Source organism: Cotesia glomerata, linkage group LG6 (assembly GCF_020080835.1).
Source record: "Cotesia glomerata isolate CgM1 linkage group LG6, MPM_Cglom_v2.3, whole genome shotgun sequence".
In the NCBI taxonomy this organism is placed as follows: domain Eukaryota; kingdom Metazoa; phylum Arthropoda; class Insecta; order Hymenoptera; family Braconidae; genus Cotesia; species Cotesia glomerata.
In genome coordinates, this window is record NC_058163.1 from 8692702 (window position 1) to 8710455 (window position 17754).

Sequence of the window (17754 nt, forward strand, 5' to 3'; positions counted from 1 at the left end):
ATTTATATTATTTTTTATTTCAGAATAATTTTTTTTCTTTCAAGATTTTTCAAAAATCGGGAAGTTGTTATTTTCACCCCTGTTTTACGAAAAAATCATCCCGAATCGCGACATTTTGCAGGTCCTAGGAAGCTTTCCTGACTAATGTCCGCGATGGTGTCTGTGATACTGTATGTGTGTGATGACCAGTATGTGTGTGTGGTTTTTTGGAATTACTTTAAAACGGCTTCACCGATCAATTCCAAAAAATAATCAGCTCTTAACATAAAAAAACCACGTCGATCACCGCCAGTCCGGTCAAAATCGGTTGATTCGCTCGTGAGTTATCGTTGATGAAAGAAAACCGAAAAATGTGTTTTTTTGGAATTTCTCCGAAATTTTTCGCTCTATCAATTTAAACTTGAAAATTCTTTATGAAGCTTAAAAAACTGCGTCGAATGCCGCCCGTACTGAAAAAAAATATACGCCGCTTATACGGGGGCAAAAAAAAGTATGTAGCATATATACAGAGTGTCCCAGAAGTAACGGACGCCTTTGTAGCATCTAATAAACAAAATAATTCTGAGATGATAAGTCCTTAGCCACTTTTTAATCAGACGCATAGATAACTAATTATTAATCAAAATAACGTCCTTTTATGCGTTAGAGAGAGAGCACTAGTGTCAAGTCAAGTGCGTTCCAACAAAGACGCTTGCACGTGTGACGGTGTGAAGTAAATATGTGTGACTACGTTAGCTATAGAAACTAGTTAGTCATACAGTTAGTTATGTCTTTGTTTGGCACATATTTTACTGGACACTGGCGCTCTTTCTCTAACTTTAAATAAAGAGACGTTATTTTTAATTAATAATTAATTATCTATGCGGTTGAAAAATGGCTAAGGACTTTTCATCTCAGAATTCATCTACAATGGCGTCCGTGACTTTGGGGACACCCTGTATATGTGCGACGTATATGTATTTTTGTCAGACATATAGCCAAGGCGTATACATATTTTTTCAGTGTGGGCGCCAACCACGTAAAAATCGGTTCATTCATTCAAAAGTTATCGCGGTTTCAAAATTAAAAAAATATTGTTTTATCAAACTTTTCAGTTCGAAGAGCTCAAAAAGATAGAAAAGCTATTTTTTGAGCTCGGAGAGCTCAAAATAATACACAAATTGTATTTATGAGCTCGAAGAGCTCAAAAACGTCATTAATAAGTGCAATTTCAAGCGTTTAGGTATAGAATTGGCGGGAAGTTACACGGATGGCCTTCAGGGTCTATCTTTTTTAATTTTTTTATTAATTATTACTTAGATTGAATTTACAAATTTTCAGGAAGTTTTAAAAATCTGACTACTTCGCGTGGATTTCCTTAAGCTTACGTTACAAAAGATTATGAAATAACTTATTTGTTCTCTAATTGAACCACGTTAGGTATCATTAATAAACACATATTGACGCGCATTTATCTCCATTGTGGTTAAAAGTCAGTGTTGATAAACCAGTCAATAAAAATGATGATGATAAGAGAGGTTATATAAAGGCGTTGATCATCACCGGAGCCTAGTACGGAATCAATTGGAATTATTGCAACGTTAATTTTCTAGCTTTATCATAATAAAGCTAAAAGTTTTTCTTTACAATGGCTACGGACCTTTTTGTGATGCACAACAACTGCCATTATTTGGAGCAAGTAGCCGAATCAGGACCAAGATACGTCGAAAGGACTTTTCGAGAGCACTATGCGATTCTCAACATGCAGATAGTGAGTCTTTGTGAAGGATGTAAGAAGTGGAAAAATATTTTAACACTATTTTGAATCATTACGCTCGAACTTCCGTAAGAAAGTGATCAATTTTTCCCCTTTCCACCCATTGTATACATCATATCATAACATGTAATAACTCTAAAAATATCGTACAGGAAAGTCTGTTATAAGATAAATACGACCTAATTAGGCCTCAGTTTTATACAACCATTACTTGCGACACTAGTGGATATCCAGAGGATTAAAAAATATGAATTCTAAGAGCGCAATTTTGCAGAATAACTCCAGAAGATCGAGCTATGATTCAGTAATCAAGAATATTAAATTAGATACTTCTGCGAGTTTCGTTGATGGCAATAACATCCCAAAGAAGTTTATGGTCATCAAAAAACCAGCATCTGATTTTTTATATCCTAATTTTTGGGAATTGATATGGAAGACTGATAGCAGAGTGATAGTGCGATTTGACAAGGGTCATTACATAAGGCAAAAATGGCTGAATAGCGATTCAACCTTGGCGTACACTGTCGGACAATTCACTCTATGGAAGAAGACTATAACCGATAAATATTACACTCAGATAACCTTGACGGTGAAAAACAACAAAGAAAATAAGTCAAGGAAGATAACGCATTATCAATACCATGAATTTCCTGATCAACAGACACCTTTTTACTCTGCACAGCTGATATCTTTTTGGAAGATTGTGAACAAAAAGTATGAAGGCACAATTTCATCGGAACAAAAGGAAAGTGAAATGTGCCCAATTGTGATGTACAGCGCCACGCGGTTTGAAAGGTTGGTGTCGATTTGTGCGATTGACATCTGCTTGGACCAGTTGACAGAGGAGCAACCAGTTTCGGTGTCTAACACCATTTTGGATGTTAAGTATCAAGTGTCCTTTGAATCTATCAGCACGGAAAAACAAGCATTCATTGATAAAACCGTGCAGCATATCAAAGGCGCGTTCCTTTGGAAGAAAGAACAAGATGACAGCGACCCCAGTAATGTGTCTTTTAGAGATCGTGTTCGGAAGTATTGTTTACTTTTCAAACGACCATCTGTTTTTTGAGTGTTTATTGTTTGGGTAGGGTTGGCACTGCCGTTAGGATAACATGTTTTTGTGATAGTGTAATTGTAATTGTGATATATATTTATGTAAGTACAAATTTGTGATATAATTAGAGTGAGAGGTAAAATGCAATGTATTTTTTGAAACAGTATATATACATATACAATATATATATATTTGACTGTAAAAGTGTCAAAATGTCTTGTAGATTAAGAAAAAAATATGGTTCTCTAAATTAGGAGTATAAAATAGCATCACCATTAATTAAATGTTTTTGAGATAAAATTGTTCATTACTAGCAACTTTGCAGTCACTATATGGCTTGTGAACTATAAATAAAATTTTGCTTTATTAAATAATGAATTTTGTTAAATTGCTATGTACTTTCTTAAATATTGATGTTTTTGTGATATAAGCTCATTCCGATATTAGAATCATCAAGAGCTTTCATTTGAGTACCCACTTGCATTTTTGATATATTTTCCATATATACATATATGTGATATATACAAATATATAAAATATATGAAAAATTGATGTGGATATTCAAATGAAAGATCTCGATAAGTGTAATGTCGGGATGAGCTTATATCTTTAAAAATGTCAATATTTTACAAGATACAAGGTCATTTCTTAATAATGTATCTAGAGATAGAGTATTTTTTAATGTAGTCTAAATACTTATCATAATAAATTGACTATCGATGAAAATGAAATGAAATCTTGAAAAGAAACAAATTCAAATGTAGACCTTTGCAATGATACTTAATTTCACTAAAAAAACTAATTTTATCATATGTCTATCCTGAACACAATATTTTCGTTATTCTCTTACTAATATAGATATTAAATCACAATAGATAGTTTCTTAAACTATTTTTAGTTTAATATAGACTTAATATTCATTTTTAATAACTTTAACACAGAAAAGAGAAAAAAAAATTAATTAAGCATGGTTCAACCATGACTCACAATACTACGGCGTAGAATCTCATCCGTTATGAACTGTTAAATAAGTTATTATTCTATTAAAAATGTCTTTTATGTCTTTTGATAACAGCTATTCTCGCATTCGAACGAAAACAGATTTTGTAAATATTTTCGGATTAACATTATGATTTGTCATATTTTACGACCGAGTCAATCGTTATGTGAACTTAACGTTATCATAAAATCGCGGAATTTCAATATTGGTGTGTTTCTTAAGGGAATGGCTTTCACTGAAGAAACAGAGGTTTTAAATAGGGTTTAGAAGATTCAGGCAAGCTTTCTTTGGGGTGGCTTCGAGCAACTGCCTTTTTTTTTAATGAGAATGATAATGATAGCACATTAGTTGTTTTGTCGATTTGTAATCATGGATTGTACTACTCGAAGTATCAACAATGTCATAAGTAAACTGCAAAGGAAAAGAGGCAATAAATTCAATGTTATTAGTAAGTAAGGTTTGCGGTTGGATGAATCAACTGATAATTATGATAAAATTAAAGTTATTTTCTATGTGTCTTATGAATCTTTTTTTATTTAAGCCACTTATATTCTGAGTGGATTTAATACTTCACGAGATAGATGCTAATGGATCTCCACAAAATCCGAAATTGATTTCATTGAAAGGGATATTATTCATAAACGAGCGTGCAATATCGCTAGATTTTTAGTATCAAGCAGCATAACTGTTCCCAATGTAACCATAGAAGGTAATTTTCATAAAAATAAAAGTTTTGAATTGATTAAAGTCAAAACCCAAGGTCATGTCAGCAAGACCGTCTACGACCTTAATAATCTTAACAATTATTGGTATCGAACATTGTTGGTGGGATTTTATGATTACAACGTTGACGAGAGGTATTTATGATAAGAATTGACCCTATTCGTGATCCGGACTCGGCAGATCCAAACAGTGACAGAGGGTTTCAACCACATGACCTAAGTGCTGTAAAAAAGACACGTTTGAGACGCTTCTGCATTATACAAATCAAGGTTCAAAACACCGGACAGTTTCTGCTTGTAGAAAATAATTTTTCAAATTTTTCTATTTTTTTGGATTTTAATTCTTAAATTTCGACATTGAACAGGCCCCTGGTCGACGCTCAGTTCATTTTGTATAGGAAATCGCATTACCCCAACAGTAATGGTCGCGATCTTGAGATTTTTAGACTTAGAAAGTATTCAGCTATAGATTAGATGACGTCAGGACGAAATTCATGTCAAGGCCAATCCGCGTCATCAATGGCGTCATAAATAGTTCAATATAGAGAGCACGCTGAGTATTAAACTCCAGTTTATGTGTATTCGTTACGTAGGTAAGGTCGTTGACTCCTATGATACGGCCCGTACCTTTAATATGTAGTCCTGTTAAAGGTGAATTTACATTGTGAACATGTTGTTTACTTCTGAAGTATAATTGTTGAGTAAAGCACACATAAAGTGTATAGTATACAGCTTTCTAAGTTTAGAATCAAAATGTTGAACAGATCTCTTCTGCACAGTAAAAAATATTGTGTAAAATCAACAAAGTTTGAGTGTTAAAAACAGTCACACAAAATTTGTGTTGAAATTTTGACACAAACTTTGTGTAACCCCTTTTTAACACAAAGATTATGTTAAAATATCGCCACAAGAGGGCGCAAAGAATCTTACACTTTTAAAGTGTCAATTTTAAGGGGCCATCTCAGAGATTCGAACGAAAATGTAGCCAACGTAGTAAATACAATAGAATTCACAAACAAATTTTGCTTTTAGCAAATTACAAACATCTAAAAACTTCCCAGCAATCGAAGTCGGATTGAAATTCAATGCGAACTAACCCGATTTAATGCGATTTTTGAAACAGTGTTTCGTGCTAAAACGCATTGAATCGGATAGAATAAATTCGAGGCAGAGTTCAATTTACCGACTTAGTCGGCTCATTTATCATCCGTGGTTAAAGTAGAATTTAAATGATAATCGGAGCTGCAGTTTTTCCCCCATAAAAAAAATATATATATATTTCGAAATATGTAAAAAACATATTTAAAATATATTAAAAATGAAATGTATAAACAATATATAAATATATAAAAAATATGCGAAAAAAATTTTTTTATAATAACTAACTTCTCGCCGATTTTTACATATATTTTAGATATATTTTAAAATACATAAAAAAAATATAGCTGAAATATATTTTTAACGTATCTAAAATATATTTTAAATGTATAAAATATATATGGAAATCGGCCAAAAGTTAGTTATTAAAAATATATTTACTATACATAATTTATATATTTTTTATAGATTTATAATATATTAAAAAAATATTTTTATATATTTCGGAACATATATTTATAAAATTTATTTTTCATGGGGGTATTGTGTATTTCATATGTATAGATTCATATTAGACAATTATGCATTTGGAGATAGCAGAAATGAAATCATAATTTATGGAAAAAAAAATTTTTTAAATAATGGAAATAAACGTACACCTGCTATTGCATGCGGTTGATTCGGTGCGTAAAAGTGGCCCTTTATGGGCAAATTATACATACCCTCACGAAGGTAATATTCATTTTTTGAAAATGCTTGTCAATGGTCCTAAAGGTGTTGACCTTCAAATTGTTAAAAAATCGATTAATATAAATAGTTTGAAAACGGAATTCGATGAAAATATTAAAATAACAAATAGAAATGTGAAAACCTTTTGTGAAAATCTTTTTTCTACTACTGAAGAGTCTTTAACGGGTACTATGTGTAATGGTGTACTTTATAATCAAGCCGACTGCGTATCATCAAAAAGTACTTTAAATAAAAAATATTATAATAAATGTGTTTATAAAAAAATTATCTACACAACTATGTTCTATAAAAAAAGCATCAAATGGGATGATAGTTATATACAACTTAAAAGCGGTGAATTCGCTCGAATTCAAGAAATATTTTTTAGCGATAATTGACCGATCAAACGAGCCCGCCGAAGGCGGGCGAAGTTTGATCGAAATTATATGAAATGTCTCGTTCGAAGATGATAGTTATGTAGTCATGCTTGTCATGCTCAAATTCACAACATTTAAAGTTTAAATTTGAAAAATTTTTGGCGCCCTACCGCTATCTTACCTTATTCCGCGCCCTCTATACTTCATATTGTTTTGTGAGTTTTCAAATTATCACATGTAATTACGAAGATGATAGTGGGCTTAGTTCTCTAGTGCAACGTCCCCTGTATTTAAATTTAAATTGTCTGTGTAATTGATAATTACAGCAATTTACTTATTTTTTTTTTTTTTTTTTTTTTTTTTTTTTTTTGGGTTATTTTAAGGGAGGGGAAACTATCATCTTCGAACGAGACATTCCATATAATTTCGATCAAACTTCGCCCGCCTTCGGCGGGCTCGTTTGATCGGTCAATTATATTACATGTCTCGTTCTCGATGATAGTTATGTAGTTCTTCAGAGTAGTTGTGATAATTTGCCATTGTTGTATTAATTATAAGGTTTCTTTATTGCTTTTTTGACAAAGAGGAAAACAAAAAACATTCATTTCTTTTAGAAGTTGTATGTACTTTTTAATTACGTATTGTTCCTGAGATGTTATTCTAAAATTGCACGCGCAAATTGATTATTCGGCGCTTGAATCGGCTTATTATAAAATTTAAAAAATGTGTTGGAGCTTGGAGACCATCCTGCGCTGCGTCTGATGACTTCAATATCAACTCCTCGCTTGTGCGCTGTCGATACAGCCGCATGACGGGTGCTATACGCCGTGAACTGCTCGGTATTGATACCTGCCTTCTCTAATAAATTTTTTACCCAGTGGCCAATGGTCTGTGCTGTTACTGGGCCATACGGTTTCCGTGTTGCGATAAATAAATTTTTGGTCTTGTCATTTCTGAATTTTTTTTGTATATTCAAGGTAATCCAGGACTGATTTTGCTGCGCATAGGTCTGGTCTGCTTTTGAAGAAAGGTAAGATTATTTCGGGCTGGAAAGCTCCTGGCTTTGAAGTTTTTATCAGCTCCGTTATTTTTATTCGGACTTCAAGATCCGATTTTTCGATGTTTTCGATGTTGATCAAGGATAGCGACTGTAATCTTTGCGCGCTTACTAAAGCTAGAATAGTCACGACTTTTTCGGCAGCCACTTTCATTTCTAATTGTTTGATTGGCCCGAGCTTTTCTAGGTAATTTAATACTGGCGTAATATCCCATGTAGAAGCATATTTCGGTTTGGTTGGTCTTTCTTTGAAAGTTCCTTTCATAAATCGAGATATCAGACCATCTTGATTAATATCGTATACTGAAACTAAAGAGATTGCTGATCGACTTGTGTTGAGGGAGCTGTAATTTGCACATTTACTAAAACAGTCCGTTAAAAACTCTAAGATCTCTGACGTCCTGGCATTATAAACGTCAATCTTCTTGTGATGAGCAAATTCCCACCATCGTTTTAAACTGCAAGTGTACTGTTTAAGTGTCGATGCAGCAACAGACTTAACCATCACCTCCGCAGTCTCTTCTGAAATTCCTTTTTTCAAATACGCCTCCCGGATAATCTGCCTACCACCAATGAAAGCTGGGATGATAATGGATGGCTCTCGTATCTGTAAGGAGACAATAATAAGTCACTGCGGGGTTCAAAAATTATGGGCGGTTCAATTAGAAGAGATGTGAAGAGTGGGTACCACGGTTGTGTGGGCCATTTCGGAATATCTACAACTCCGATAGCTTCATCATTAATAATCTTTCTTAATGTACGCATAACGAGTGCAAACGGAGGGAATGCGTAGAGGTAATTAATGGTTCAAGGTAATTAATGTGTTTTTGTTTTTCTTTCTCATTCCAAAACCCAAAGGCCTTTTTTCCCTCGCAATAACAACCCCAGCCCGTAAGGGACGCGTCAGAAAAAATTTCCATTATAAAACGGTACGTCCTTATTGGATGAATTCCTATTTTGGCGTTAGATTGCCACCAACCTAAGTCATTTTCCATTGACTTCTTGATCTGTATTTTTCCCTCGTAATCTCCACCATTAAATTTTAATGCCAGAAATTTTTGTCTTTTTAATTGTTTACAATGTATGAACCCATAAGCCACCGCCGGACAGGCTGACGTTAAAATACCTAAAACCTCAGCAAATTCTCTAATTTTAAATACTCTTCCTACTTGTAATTTATCTAGTAAGCTACCGATCTGCTTCTTTTTCTTGGCTGTCAGATTTAAGGAAAAATTTAATGAGTCAATTACAAAGCCCAAATATTTACAACTCTGACTCGCTATCAGCGAACTCTTTTTATAGTTTATTATAAAACCTAAGTGCTCTAAAAACTTGACTGCCTTACTCATATTTTTCTCACACTGCTTTTTGCATTTAGCCACGAATAAAAAATCGTCTAAGTATAGAGATAATAGTATGCCTTGAAGCCTGAGCGAGTAAACTACCGGTTTCATTAATTTAGTGAAAACGTATGGACTCGTACAGAGTCCAAACGGTAAGACTAGGAACTGGTACAGTTTTCCTTTAAATCTGAATCTCAAAAATTTTCTATGTTTAGTATAAATAGGAACTAATAAGTATGCATCCTTCAGATCTATAGTACCAAGAAAATCTCCCGGAGATACTAATCCTAATGCTGATCTTATGTCCTCTAGCTTAAAATGAAGAGGATTAATAAACTTATTTAAGTTCTTTAAATTAAAAATAAAACGGTTTGAACCATCAGGTTTCGGTACCAGAAAAAATGATGATATGAATTGCCCTTTACACTCTTCACACTTTTCAATTACACCTTTCGCTAGAAGTGCATCCACTTCTATTTGTATTTTATCTATTTCCTCAGGAGAGAGGCTTTTTTCTCCTGGGGAAATTGATTGATACGGTCGTTCCGTAAACGGAATTTTATAACTATTTACATATTCTAGGATGTATTTATCTGAGGTGATTTCTTTCCACCTTTCAAGAAATTGACATAGGCGTCCTGCAATCTTTTTTACCTTTATTTCCTCGATGATGACTGGTTCGTCGATCGAGAGGCTGGCTTTGCTGGACGTTGCGATGTCGTGGATGATTTCTGCCTGAACCTCATTACCCGACGTCTCTGTTGATAACCCACCTGACGATTGTTCGCAGGTGGGTATCTCCCGTTTCCCTGGTCTCGAGACTTGACCGCTGATTTTACTGGAGGTTTTTCTTTAATCTCCGCACATGCTTTTTCGATCTCCTTCATGTCCTTTACCTTGTCTTTCAAATCATCGCCGTACAGCCATTCCTTAGACAACATATTATCCACCAGCGGCTTAATATTTTTATTAAGCTGTGGTGTAATATATGATTTCCTGGCCACTGATTGTTGGTAAAAGACATCTGATAAAATTTGTCCTGCATGGCTTATATAGTCGGTGAATAGATCCTCGTCTAGTCCTTCCTCAGGCGGTTCTAGTAGCAGCGAGACAGCAGCGCCTAGTGCTGACAGCGCTGTACCGATACAATTTTGCGTATCCGCAAAATGCTGGTCTCTTTTCTTGGCAATATCAGTCAATAACGGTCCTAGTTCTAAATTTAATTTAGGGGCCTCGGTATAAAATTCTCCTTTCCTGTTATAAGCCTCCAGGATGGCTTTTTTGTTTTTCTCAGGAAGTCCTTCAAGGGCCCACTTGGACCATGTGCCGTTCAGCTCTGACATGTATTTTGCCTCTTTATAAGTACATTCCTGATCCATGCCAAGAATCTTGCTCGCGACTTCTTTGATTGATACTTGCTCAACCTGATCTGGAGTCTGCTCGCCTGACTGTGAGGGTGGATCTACTTCCACGACAACATTTTTACCGTCTTTATCGGCATCTTTAATAACCTCAGATTCTACAACATAAGATAAAAAGGGAGATATAGTAGCTCTTATTGAGCATATTGTGATGTTCATGTTCTTATTGAACAACATCAACATAATTTTTTGTATGGTCGTATGGACCCGATAATGCCGTATAGGCTGGTATTGCCGTGTGGGCATTACCCCTCAACTTTCGTATGGAAAGATGAGTATGTTATGATACTGAGAGTATTAATAATAACTACTTAGTTATTCTTACCTGAATCTGCTGTAACTATTTTTTCACCAGATACATTTTTTAGCAATTTTATGCTTTCAGCCAATGTTTTCACAGTCTCTGCTAGGTTATCCATTTGAGACTGTAGTTTGTCAATCTTTTCATCCTTTCTACGCTTCTTGTCTCGTGAACGAGATCTTGAACGTGATCTGGATCGTTTTTTAGACATTTTAAAAATATCTACTTAATTAAAATAATTTAAATAAATTAAATAAATAAATATTTCAATGCGTTTAACAATAAACGTGTTGATTCGTAAGCACAACGAAACAATATGAAGTATAGAGGGCGCGGAATAAGGTAAGATGGCGGTAGGGCGCCAAAAATTTTTCAAATTTAAACTTTAAATGTTGTGGATTTGAGCATGACAAGCATGACTACATAACTATCATCGAGAACGAGACATGTAATATAATAAAAATTCATTAACTGTCAAATTAATAGACGCTGAACAAATAAATATTAACGGTATAAACATGACTCATTTATGGAAAGTAAAAGTACAACGAACTAATGCCGTACCAATGTCTTTAGAGAACGTTCTTAGAAAAATCATTTATATTAAAGGTGAAAATGTTGATTTTATAACATTACAACCTAGTAATTATAACGTTAATTAATTATTTCAAAGTTTAAAATAACATTAATTAATTATTTAAATTGTATAGTAAAAATGTAACATAATTATAACTGTAGAATATAATGAAATGATTGTATTTATTTATTTACTTGCCGCAGACATTTTTTGTCTAGTTTATATTTATAATAAGTTACTTTTAATTGTATAGTTATGAACAAAGTGTGTATTATTATTAATAAAAATTATCTATTAATAAATTAAATATTTTAAATAACATTTTACTGTAATGATTTAAATAGGACCCTGAATAAAAACATTTATTAAAATTTAATTATTTGACATCTACAAATTTTTGCAATTTTTTTTTATTGAAAAATTATTGAAAAAATTTTTTTTTAATTTTCATTCATAAAAATTAGAAAAACTGTAAATGCAATGTAAAAAAATTTTTTTGTTCTAATTTAAAGAATCAAAAATAGACAAAAAAATTATAAACGTCGGCTAATTTTAGTATCATAAAATTTTTAAATATTTAAAATTATTTTGTAATATTTAAATACATAATTAATATATATTATTTATAAGAAAATTTACTTTTCAATAATAATAACATCTAACTGTATTATCAGTGTCGTTGAATAAAGTAGAAAATGTTAATTTAGTTGCCGGTATAGATGAACTTTTAGAAGTTGGTAAAATTTTTACTATAGTTATCGAACACTGACGGATCGAATTGAATCGTATTAAGACGGATTGAAAACCGAAGATTTCAGAATTTGGATTGAATCGTGTTAAAGCGGATAGGATGTTGAATCCGACTCAATCCGACCCCGTTTGCTGGGATAGTTAAACAATCTCAAGAATATCCCGGTTAGTACTTTTTAGGCTTTCATATTGAGCACTTCTCATATTCTATAAAGTGAAAAGTTCAAATAAACTAATTGTGATCAGTTTGTTATTTTTAACTTTATTGTTGATTTCCTTGACTGAAGTGAAAAATTTTTGTAAAAATGTCTGGAATATATGCACTTATTTTTTGGACCAAATCAAAATAATTACAGACAATTAAAACTTCAAACATACCTGTCCATTCACGATATGAAAACGCTAGTGTAAAGTTAAAGTGGAAAAATAAACGATCAAAATTATTTAAAGTGTTAGATGCTAAAATTTTGAAAATAAGTGGTAAGTAACTATATAAATGTAAATTTGGATGGTACAAAACCAAACTATTTTTGAATTAAAATAAATTGTAACAATGTTATTCTAGATGATAAAGATCTGCTGGACAATATTTCTGTTGATGAAAATACTGGTTGAATCCTCGATGTAACAACAAAAGCGTTTTTAGGAACTATTTTAGTGCAACGGACCAACTTAAAACATAAACAAAAAAAAAATTTACAAAGAGCATTTGTTCAAGTTCATGAAGAAGAAATAGTTGCAGATGGAAAGACAATTTTTGATGAATATCCCAAAAATAAATTGAAGAAATTATCAAATAATACTTCAATTATATTTTGAAATGGAAATCATTCACTTCCAAGAAAAAGTATTAAAGAAAAGCTTCCAAAACATGATTATGAGTCGCGGATTTATAGGATCAGAAGTGATAATGATGATTATGATGATGATGACAATGATAATAACTAAACTGGTGATAATAATGATGAAAATTATCTCAAAAACTCGTCAATTGATTCATAGTTATATATAGAATTTTACAAAATTCAGTAATGTACTTAATCAGTTATTAAATTAAATTAATTAGTATTTATTCTAGTATGGATTGGTATCGATTTATTATTAATAAATAAAATTTTTTTTCAATTGAATTAAATTCGAACTTTTCATTTTATAAATGTAAGTCTAATTTAAATAAAATAAAACTATGAATTATATACATATAATACAAGATTTTTCAGCCTGACCAAAAATGAGATTTGTCTCAGGTACACGTCGTTAAAATTAAGACACGTGTGTGAGACATGCCTCTATCGATCTACAGTCATATGTTGAGGCCGTATATGAGACATATATATCTCACTTTGGGCCCCGGAGTAAAAAAATTTGGTGTATTAGATAAACCTCATTTTTACCTCATTTCAAATTTAAATGTTCTTTAGAAATGTCTCATTTTTATCTCAATCCGGAATATTGCGTACTAAATGAGGTTTTTCCTGGCATGAGTTTTAAATGGTGAGTTAAACTAACTAAAACCGTAGTTATTTTTCGACTCGGGAATAGTCAGGGAAACTTCCTAGGACCTCAAAACGTCAAGATCTGATGAAAACTCGATTTTCGGAAAACGGGGTAAAAACAGTAACTTCCAGATTTTAGAAAATTTGTAATTTTCTCAGCGGAAAGTTGAAAATTTTTAACTTCCCGCTAAGAAAATCGAAGATTTTCGAAAAATCGGGAAGTTATTGTTTTCACCCCGTTTTGCAAAAATCGAGGTTTCAACAAATCTCGACGTTTTGAAGCCCTAAGAAGCTTCCCTGACTACTTTTACGATGATGTCCGCACGTCTGTATGTATGTATTTATGTGTGTGTGTGTGTGTGTGTGTGTGTGTGTGTGTGTGTGTGTGTGTGTGTGTGTGTGTGTGTGTGTGTGTGTAAACCTCTTATAACTTTTGAACGGGTTGACCGATTCGATCGCGGTTGGTTTTATTCAAAAGGTATTCGCCAAACTTAGATTTCCTGTAAGTTGGAACCGATTCAGACCAGTAGATTTCGAAAAATCGCAAAAAAAAGTGAAAAAAAAAGTTATTTTTTTTAAATATCTCCGAATTGGCTGAACTGATCGACCTCAAAAACTATTCAGCTCTTATCCTTGAAAACCCGCATCGATCGATACCAAAAGCGTCAGAATCAGTTGATGCGTTCGTGAGATATCGTTGTCGAAAAAAAGCGAAAAAAGTGTTTTTTTGTAATAACTCCGAAATTTTTCAACAGATCAATTTTGTTGTTCAAGATTATTTATAGAACTCAAAAAACTACATCGATTGCCGCTAATCGCGTGCAAATCGGTCAATTCATTCAAAAGTTATAGCAGTTTAAAAATTTTAAAAATCGTGTTTAATCGAACTTTGATAAGATTTTTGAGCTCGAAGAGCTCAAAAGCATAGGAAAGCTATCACTTCGAGCTCGGAGAGCTCAAAACAACACATAAACTGTATTTTTGAGCTCGAAGAAAAAAATTTTTTTTGCAGTTTTTTTAAGATTTCTCAAAATCTATCGGTCCGAATCAGTCCAACTTGTATTCAAAATCTAAGTTTAGTCAAACCCTTTCGAATGGCGCCAACTGCGATCAAATCGATCAAGCCGTTCAAAAGTTATGAGAGGTTTACATACATACATACATACACACACACACACACACACACACACACACACACACACACACACACACCTCGTGTCGGGCTTGCTGGGTCCCGCATCGGGCGCCTCCTCAGGTGGCGGATAGGGGAATGCCCGGCATATCTGCACGTCAGATGCGTTGGGTGCCGAGGAAATAGAATACTCGGGGTGGACCAAAACCTAGCAAAAGATGATATGGAAATGTCAGAAGATTTTTAAACATCGTTTACAGTACAGAGGATGGATACCTCAGTACCGGCGAGGGAAGGCGTGCAAACGAGCCTAAACTCGTCGTTATCAAGCGACCGTTTGAACAGTGGAGTAGACCCCATGGCTCTGCTGTCTAGCAATGCTAGCAAGGTTACAGGGAGTACGAAATCAGCCCAGATGGCAGAGAACGGACAGCTGAGCAACATTCCTTCAAAAAGTGGAGGACCTTTTGCTCCTGCCACTAATCAAACCCACCGAGGAAGAATGAACTCTCTACCGACCGTCACCGGCCAACAGTCACCAATGGAGAGGCTCGACAACAAGATTGATGAGTTAGCCGACTTCATGAAAGACAAAAAGAATCTCCACCATGAGATCAGAAAATTGGTTTCGTCTATTAGTACGGCATATAGGCTGGCCAACAAATTACCAACGAAGTCGGCGTCAACGACTCAAACATCTCCGAGTCTGAACAAAAAATCACAGCCACCTCTGACCACTCCTAAGAAATTACCACAGCAAGGAGATGGCAACAAGAAGAGGCCGCTGTCCACGCCCAGCCCTTCCTCAGATATTGACAAGCCAGCACAGAAAAAGACAGCCCGGGATGATACCTGGATCAAAGTGACTCGGCAAAACAAGAAAAAGAAAGAACAGGAGCCAGTGACTCAAGCTGCTACAGCCCAAGACCAGCCAAATAGCGGTGGCTCCAAGAAACCAAGGAGGAAGAAGACAAGAACTAAAGCTGTCCTAGTCCAATCAGCTGAAGGGTGAACATACGCCGATCTCCTCAAGGAAATCAAGGCCAAGGTAAGCCCTGTCGAGACGGGCGTAGACATAAGGTCTATCAAAAAGACGAAACACGGAGGCGTTCTCCTTGAAATGGCTCGAAAGACCGCAGACAGCAAGGCATTCACTGATGCAGTAAGGGCAGCCACTGCAAACATCGGCACAGTCAAGATGCTAACACCAACAACAACGATCGAGATCCTCGACTTAGATGAAATCTCTACCGAGAGCGAAGTCCGTGAAGCACTCAAACGTGAATTCACTGACAACCTGGAGGTCAAACGGGTAAATTTGACAAAACCCACACCACGAGGTAATCGGGCAGCCTTCTGCGAACTAGACGAGCCCAGTGCGATTAAGGCCCTTGACAAGGCCCGTATACGGATCGGTTTGGTGAACTGTCGTATACGCCCAGTAGTAAAAGTAACACGTTGTTTTAAATGTCTTGGTTATAGACACCAAACACGTCAGTGTGCGGGACCAGACAGAAGCTGGTGCTGCTACAAATGTGGCGGAGAGAACCACAAGGCCGTAAACTGCACGGAGAAGTTAAAATGCTTCCTTTGTGCTTCGGACAAAGATGCCCAGGATAGTCTATGCCATATTTCTGGCACTGGAGCATGTAAGGCATTCCGCAAAGCACTTGCAGAAGCCATGAAAGATCAGAAATGACACGCATACTACAAGGCAACCTGAATAGGTGCGCCTTGGCGCAAAACCTGCTGCGCCAGCGTGTTTTCGAAGATAAAATTGACGTCTGCTTTATCTGCGAGCAATATCTAAACATCGAAGGAGAAATCATCGGGCAAAATTATCATCAGTCGAGATGTTAAATTTATTGAAAATTCCCGTACTGAAGAAAAGGATGTATTTGAGACTGAATTTTGTTTAGAACATAAAACATCGACATCGACACCGACATCAGAGAAGCTAGAAGAAATTGTATACATCCCCACTGATATTCTGGATGAACATTCATTTAACAAAGTACCGTGCCAGTTAGGGGAAGCTCGAGAAGAACCAACTCCAGATGATGCCGAAAATGTACCTTTGATACAACGACTACCTGTTCCAATGAACCAAACCCAAGATCCACTGATAGACCCTGATGATAACCCTGCACCAATGGAAGATATTTACGATGACAAAGAACCAAAGTCAGTTGAAGAAGCTCTGAGTGGGCCCTACGCTGAGCAATGGAATAAAGCAATGGCCGAGGAACTCGAATCATTAGAGCGAAATGAAACCTGGGACCTTGAACCAATACCGAGAAATAAAACAGCAATTGGTTGCAAATGGGTTTTTAAAATTAAAACAACCGCAGATGATACTATAGATAGATTCAAAGCCAGGCTGGTTGCCCAAGGTTTTTCACAAAAATTTGGTGTCGATTATTGCGAAGTTTTTGCTCCAGTTGCCAAATCCACCTCCATTCGAGCTGTATTATCTATTGCAGGGAAACGAAAATATTACGTCAAACATTTAGATGTTAAAACTGCTTTCCTTAACGGAAAAATTAAGGAAGTAATATATATGAAACAACCACCTGGATTCGTGAAAAAGGGATTCGAAGAATTTGGATGCAGACTGTACAAAAGCATTTATGGACTAAAGCAGTCGGCCAAGGCCTGGTATGACGAGCTAGACCAAGTCCTAACAGGGTATGGTTTTGAACGTTGCGATAATGATCCTTGTCTGTACAAACACGGAAACAATACTTTATCCTATCTTCTTGTGCATGTTGATGACATCTTAATCGCGTCCGCCTCAGAAGAAAGGATAGAAAACATCATAGTTGTACTAAACCAAAAATTCAGCATCACTGATCTTGGCCAAATAAAATGCTACCTTGGTGTGGAAGTTATAAGAAACAAATCTGGCGAATTTTTCTTATCACAACAAAATTACATCGAC

The 17754-nt window shown here is 34.8% G+C and overlaps 2 protein-coding genes across 2 annotated transcripts; one reads left to right on the plus strand and one right to left on the minus strand.

The window, feature by feature from the left end:
- Positions 1–1840: 1840 nt before the first annotated feature.
- LOC123266918 (tyrosine-protein phosphatase non-receptor type 9-like) lies at positions 1841–2825 on the plus strand. The gene has a single exon (XM_044731367.1). It carries the CDS (start codon positions 2004–2006, stop codon positions 2823–2825), a length of 822 nt encoding a protein of 273 aa, XP_044587302.1. The 5' UTR covers positions 1841–2003.
- Positions 2826–7885: 5060 nt separating this feature from the next.
- On the minus strand, positions 7886–11152 carry LOC123266916. The gene is made up of 3 exons (XM_044731365.1): positions 10883–11152; positions 9791–10655; positions 7886–8400 (listed from the first exon to the last, which is right to left on the minus strand). The coding sequence occupies exons 1-2, from the start codon at positions 11067–11069 to the stop codon at positions 9793–9795; spliced, it is 1050 nt and encodes a 349-aa protein (XP_044587300.1). The 5' UTR covers positions 11070–11152; the 3' UTR covers positions 7886–8400; positions 9791–9792.
- Between the last annotated feature and the right edge of the window lie 6602 nt (positions 11153–17754).